Source organism: Saccostrea cucullata, unplaced genomic scaffold, assembly GCF_032062105.1.
Source record: "Saccostrea cucullata isolate Sc308-1 unplaced genomic scaffold, CSIRO_AGI_Scuc_v1 ctg23851, whole genome shotgun sequence".
Classification (NCBI taxonomy): domain Eukaryota; kingdom Metazoa; phylum Mollusca; class Bivalvia; order Ostreida; family Ostreidae; genus Saccostrea; species Saccostrea cuccullata.
The window spans coordinates 1-6,716 of NW_026930048.1; the positions used below are offsets into that span (position 1 = coordinate 1).

Consider the following 6,716-nt stretch of genomic DNA (forward strand, 5'->3'; position numbering starts at 1 on the left):
AATGAAAATATAAAAATAACATATATGTTTATCAAATCAAGTCAAAAGTCCATTTACACAATACAGATCTGGAACAGAGCAAATAAGGACCTGAAAAACATCAGTGTTGGGATCAGGTGTCATAGTGGTATATCAAGCTTGAAAAATGGTGACCTAAAACAAGATTGCAGTTTCATAAATCTGTATTACTAATAGCTCAAATCGCTTTAGAAATTGATGGTACATTGCTATAGGGTACTAGTATGCTCTTACGTATCAAATCCACTAGGAGACACATATCATATATGCTGGTACTGGTGATACAAAAATAAAAAAAAAGTTGAAAATAGAACAGTAAATTGTATCACGTTTACAAAATTGAGTTTTTGTCACAGGTTACAGTGTACCATTAAATTATTTATCTAGTAAATTATCCAAATTTGAAACAAACGAGTGACAGCTTCGTGGTACATGTATCTTCTTTCTAAATTCCACTGAGATATTAAAAGTCATCATATGAAGTAAAATAATCTACTGTTATTGCATATACATTCTTAATGTTATCTTCTTCTCATGTATACGTTTTTGAAATATAATATGGTTCATACGAAATATGTCTGCTTATCACGAAGCACAACTTGTAAATATTGGAATTTGGATTTTGTCAGAAATATTTTAAAATCAGTTTCAAAGTACCCTTGTCTACAACTACTAGTACAGAATGTTTTATTTATTTTACTTTTTTTATTTTTTTTTTTTCATCATCATCATCATCATTATTATTATTATTATTAAAAAACAAAAAAAAATTATTATTAAAAAAATTATTATTATTATTATTATTTTATTTTGTTATCATAAACAAAAACAAAAATTGTAAAATTACGAGTTCCATATTTTGAAAAAAAAAAATCATATGATGTCAAAGAGCCTGAACTTTTAATTTATCACTGTTAATTGATAGCATGAGAAATGTAAGGAATTTTTAAGCATGAATATCTTATAAAAAAAACAACAACAACTCAAATATATTGCTATACAATCTATTTTTCCTTCCATGTAAAATTTTAGTGAGGATTTTTGGAATAGTCTTCGTTGAACATTTATTGAAACCTTTTTTGTATCATAGCTTGCAATTGTATGGAATCCAATTTAGGTATGATAATTCAAATTACTGGTAGCTTAGTTACATACGAGGTGTGTTTAAGGATATCCGATCCTCAGCCAGGAAGGATAACTCCAAAAAATAATATTTCATTTGAAATGCATCAAAATGAAGCTTGGAAATGAATTTTTATTTTATTCATCTTTATTAGATTCAAGGTTTTGGGAAGTCTTACAAAAGATCTTATAAAAGTCGACATTTGTACCCTATAAAAGGGGGAAAAATTAACACACTGCAGTTTTTGAGAAATAAGATTTCCTTGAATCCAGCCTTAGATACCAATGCTTATTAGCATGATATGAAATCAAAAGTAATTTGCGGTGTCTTAAGCTTGGAATGATAGCAAAAGTCTTTTACACAATGTATTATAGAATACATGTCGAGAATACGTCAAAAAATAGCAAATGAGTAAAAAAATCATAACAATTTTTCTGGATACATATCGTTTTTTAACATAAAATATATTTGTTGATCAAATTGCAACTAGAAATTTTTTTGCTGATACATCAATTCGCCTTTTCTGCAAAAATATTGGAGATTTGACAATTTTCCCTATATAATATGATTAACTTTAATTTTTGATTTTCAAGAAATACTGTGGATAAATTTACATAACTTTGTGGATTTAATGATACTTTTATGACTATTTTTGATTACTTTACTGCTAATTTTATAAACCTGAGGATCGGACTACCATAATAAATAATGCCCTGAATTCTGTGACATACAACATACATGTAGAAATTATGTCAGTATAAGCTTGGCTTTCTCTCATCATTAAATCTTTAATGAATTGATATCAGATTATGTGTCCACTTCTAATCACATAGTCTTATAGTGTGGAGCTGAAAACAAGGAATTTTCGAGACACTGCTTTAAAGAATCAGTATACTAGAGAGAAATTAAACTCTTCTTTTAAGCAGCTGAAAAACTCGTTAAGGACCTCAAAGAAATATTCACTGAAATATTCGAAATTTTCAGAAACCAATCTCTGTTTTATAAACAAATGGGCATATCTTCTTTAATGACAAAATAATAAGATGATGAGCATCAAAAATGGGTACCTTGGCGACAAGGATTTACCAATATTTTGTTTGCCAAAATAAAAAAAAAATTATCACTAAAGATATTTGTTTGACTTAAAGACACATTGCAAATTTGATAGGGATAGTTCACACTATTTAAAAGAAACTTTTAACTGTTAAAAGCCTAGTATTCAAAGATTCCCTATTATTTGAAATATGTGTAAAAACGACAGTGTGAAAGAATATCTAAACATTTTTTTTAAATCAGAAATTGTATTTATCCATATTTGTCAAAAATTCAAACAAAAGATTAAACTTGAACCGATGGTTTTAAACCCTTCAATCAAATTGATGATGAGATATCGATGCACTTGATAAATCAGCAATCATGGGATCATAGGATCTGATATACTCCAGTGTGAGAAAGACCATTCTCAAAAAGGTGTATCTTTATTGATTAAAGTTTGGCACATTCCACAAATCAAATGTAATAAAATGTAATAAAATAAAAAAAGTATCAATATAAAACAGTACGTGTATACATAACAAAAACATTAGCTGCCATTTTTTCAGTCTGTAACAGATGAATGCATAAACCATTATATAAATGACGTATTTTTGCGTCATCAAGTGGTAGTTTTTCTCAGGATCAAATATTATTTTCTCCTCTATCGTCATGATGGTTCGATATTTACCGAACAGTGGTCTGTTGTTCCTTCGTTTAAAGGTGTGCTCTCAATGTGAGTATTGGTATTTTCATTCAAGCTGGTTTCTGGAAGAAGAAAAACAGAATTAGGTAATTGCATGTACCGATATGTCTTTCAAAGAGTCAATAAAAGTAATAATTCATATACTAATGGTATTATTAAATAAATAATAATCTTACGTTTTTGTTTTGTCCTAAACGTGCATATCCGTGAAATGATATCTATAAGTACACAAAATTAACCTATTCAAAACAACTGCATTTTTAATGTTTTCATGCATGAATTCAAGTTTTCCAAAATGATTGTGATTCTAAAAAATCAAACAGCACATACCTCTTATAATGGAACATTCTTTTCTTGAACGATGGACAGCACATATGAGAATAACAGCTATTACGCTGGCAATTCCGATGCAGATTGGGATGCTACAATATTAAATTTAGAAATATTCATAAGCTTGATGTTCTAAAAATTTGGTTTAATGTATGCTTTATTTATAGATTAAGAAAGGCATATTTGAGAAATGTAATTTACTTTCTAGAAAATAAACGATAATTACAGTATTTTGACATTGAGATCTGATTCTGAATCCGGGTCAGTGGATAACCCTTCCTGTCTGGAGGGAGCTGAATCCGGATCAGTTGACACCAGTTCCTGTCTAGAGGGAGTAATGGATTCTTTGTTGTCTGATACAGCCGTATTTTTCAGAGTGGACGTACTTGTTGAAACTATTGGTCTGTTTGTTTTACGAGACTTGTACACTAAATTATAGCACTCAGGATCTACACATAGAAAAGAAATAACAGGTAGTGAGTTTTTAACGTAACACCTAAAGCATCTTATATTGATATTACGTGCAGACATGGAGTTTTGCGATTTAAAAGCAAAAACAAGAAACATTCACGTATTAGCGTAAAACTTAGAAGCGATTTTTTTAACTTATCTTATCATGATACATTCATACATATGTTTTTAATGTTCAAATTATTACGTACATTTATAACTCTCGTTAGAGAAATAAAAGACTGGACATTCTTTGCATTTTGCATCTGAGTTGCGCTGTATTACGGATCCACCAAAACTGTACTCTGTGCATACTTTTCCTGTTAAAAGTCAGTTACAATAGAGTTAAACATGTATTTAAATAAAAAAGAGAGTAAATGCAATTCTTAATTGGAAAAATAAATGACAAAAATCAACTGGTATCATGATACTTCTCTTACCAATGATATTTTTCCTCGGTGCACAGACTTCTATTGTTTCATTCTTCCATGCATTTATTACACAGTGATATTCAAATGAGGAACAAGAGTGGCTGATAGTATTGCATCCTTTCCTTGACGCTGCCTCTTTCCATGCCTGTTCTGTTGTTGGACAATATTCTACAAGAACTGCAGTTTCCTTAATTGATTCTTTACATCCTTTAGATGCATCAGGTAAATCTGCATTTGTCTGAAAATGATAGATGAAATGCTACTTAAATAAACTTCAGCGCTTATATCAATTCAATGTTACTAATTACAAATGAAGACTTATTTTTCTAAGTTGCTGTAGAAAAAAGGTTTCACGAGATGCTCGTAAAATTCCAATGCTTGTAATCTTACCGTTGGTGCAGAAAAGAATAAAAATGCAATCCAAGTAGTATGGACTAATTTGAGTTGCAATTCCATAGTTTTCATGGCAAGAAAAAAATACCTGTAAAAAAAGTAAAGGAGTTATTAGTGCAAGGCATTTAAATGTTTCTAATAAATAACAGAATATGCATTAATTAATTATTAATAATCTAACAGTTAAATGCAATCTTACTATGCAACCACTAAATGTATCCGAACAAAAATTGTGGTTTTGTGGTTAGGTTGATTTTATTTGACTGACTGATCTTTATTGCAAGGTAGGCTATATAAACCAAGTACATATATATCTGGTAGCAAGCAAAATGTGTCAACCTGTAGCTTGTCGGGTATTCCCATTATCTCACCATTTAAATATAAATTCAATCTAGCTACCCGTATAAAAGACAGAAGGATGGGACTATACCTTTAAAAACCGTTAATCGCACCAGTCTACCTCAGCGTGTATTCACGTCTTCTCTCGAAGTGATTCATTTTAAGTTGCATGCTCAGTTTGAAAAAACACCTGTCTTGTTTGTTCAAGATATTAATAAAAACATATTTTTGTTTCGATAGCTTATATAGAATATGGAACTGCAAGTTCACGTTTTTATTTTTCATATTTAGCCCGTTTTCTTATTTCTCAATTATGTCATTGCAAGGAAAAAAGAATACGGATGGTATTTTTATTATACTTTTTTTAATTTCCGCTAAAATGCATCACACTGCTCTGAATTATTGCAAAACAAATGCCAAAATTGGTATAAATTGGGATCAATGTAAATTTACTCTGTCTCAGTCATTATAAATATTTTTTTTTAATTACGCTATATTGATATAATAACTCCTGTGCTTCAAAGAAAATTAATACTTTACCAATATGCACAAAAAGAAGATACCGTTTTGTTTCACTTTTTAAATACTCTACTGAGTCATTATGACCTCTTCCTTTTTGATCGAGATCATATTTCATATTAATATGTTTCTAAAGTATCAAAATCTGTGTAAGTTGAAACAAGATAGGTTATGCATTGCAATTGTCTACTTTTTAAATTAAGCGCACAGGAAATATTTTAAATGTAACCTGATAAGCTCACACCCATTCAAGGTTTTAGATTTACTTGCATATCAAAGTGCGTCAAAGCAATTAGGAAATGCACGTACACATATGTCTGCTCTTTATGTCTGCTTCAATACTCTATCTTTGAAATGGTTCAGATTTGCATGTTTAAAAAATAACCAATGCAAATTAGTCATTGCTAAATTTTTAAATCTTATAACTGTTTATATTACATATTTTAATAGTTTTCATCTTTTATGAGTCATTTTTCAACATTCTGTGTAATTTTTTTTTCACAGAGAATGACTCTTAATTATTTGTGTAAAAAGTTATATTATTCTAAAATAAATGCTAATTTTTAATCTGCTTAATTTCTACAGATTGGCTGAAAGACTTAATTCCAATTTATTAAATTGTCCTTGCTTTTGAGAAAAGGAATGCATTGGTTTTAGATATTGTTTTAATCAGTATTGATATCTTTTTACCATGCAGTCTGCATATTTTTCTTAATTGTGTGTTAGTTATTTTTTAGAATTAGTCATTTAATCTTGTCTAAGATCCAAACTTCTCATTAAAAAAAAGAAACACTGCACTTCAGACATCAGAAATCCGGTCATCTTGAAGGTCAAGGACTGAAACAAGGAGAATTTTGTATTTTTGTCGCGTCCCAATAATAATAATATCGTAGAAGATGTATGCAGAGTCGAGTGTGGTTCAAAACAGATATTTTTATTTATGATATTAATATAATTCTTCGATTTTGATTGCTGATATATGCCTTGATTTTTTTTACTAAATAAAATACATGTGTGATTTAACTTCCATAAATGTTTGTGACCTCCTAAAATATTTTGTACTGAAATTCTTAATATACTTAAATTTGAATCATAGTCCAATGAAAGTGGATGAAAAAACCATTGAACAGGAAGGTGACTAACGGGTTAAAGAAAAGGTGAGTGAGAGAATAGTGAAATGGTGCCTAAAAGGTGCCTGATTTGTGGCTTAAAAGTAACTGAAATGTGGTGTGTACAACCATATGTTACACATACGTGGCAAAATTAGCCGTGTAATGGTTATCAAATTTACTTATTCGTTTTCTTTCTTTTAAAAATTCTTAAATTTCTTTTTTTCTTTATTAATTCTTAGTATATTTTTTACGGTTGTTCTATG

The 6,716-nt window shown here is 29.4% G+C and overlaps 1 protein-coding gene across 1 annotated transcript; it reads right to left on the reverse strand.

Moving 5' to 3' along the window:
* Positions 1 to 2,606: 2,606 nt before the first annotated feature.
* Positions 2,607 to 4,774, reverse strand: LOC134282780 (uncharacterized). The gene is made up of 8 exons (XM_062765174.1): positions 4,683 to 4,774; positions 4,481 to 4,571; positions 4,100 to 4,328; positions 3,872 to 3,979; positions 3,436 to 3,658; positions 3,210 to 3,301; positions 3,056 to 3,097; positions 2,607 to 2,941 (listed from the first exon to the last, which is right to left on the reverse strand). The coding sequence occupies exons 2-8, from the start codon at positions 4,553 to 4,555 to the stop codon at positions 2,844 to 2,846; spliced, it is 867 nt and encodes a 288-aa protein (XP_062621158.1). The 5' UTR covers positions 4,556 to 4,571; positions 4,683 to 4,774; the 3' UTR covers positions 2,607 to 2,843.
* Between the last annotated feature and the right edge of the window lie 1,942 nt (positions 4,775 to 6,716).

Excerpts from the sequence above, each read along its gene's own strand:
- LOC134282780 (XM_062765174.1), bottom strand. The coding sequence starts at position 4,555 with ATGAAAACTATGGAATTGCAACTCAAATTAGTCCATACTACTTGGATT. Across the intron at positions 4,329-4,480 it reads TATTCTTTTCTGCACCAACG|ACAAATGCAGATTTACCTGA; the intron begins GTAAGATTACAA and ends TATCATTTTCAG. Across the intron at positions 3,098-3,209 it reads AGAATGTTCCATTATAAGAG|ATATCATTTCACGGATATGC; the intron begins GTATGTGCTGTT and ends GTGTACTTATAG.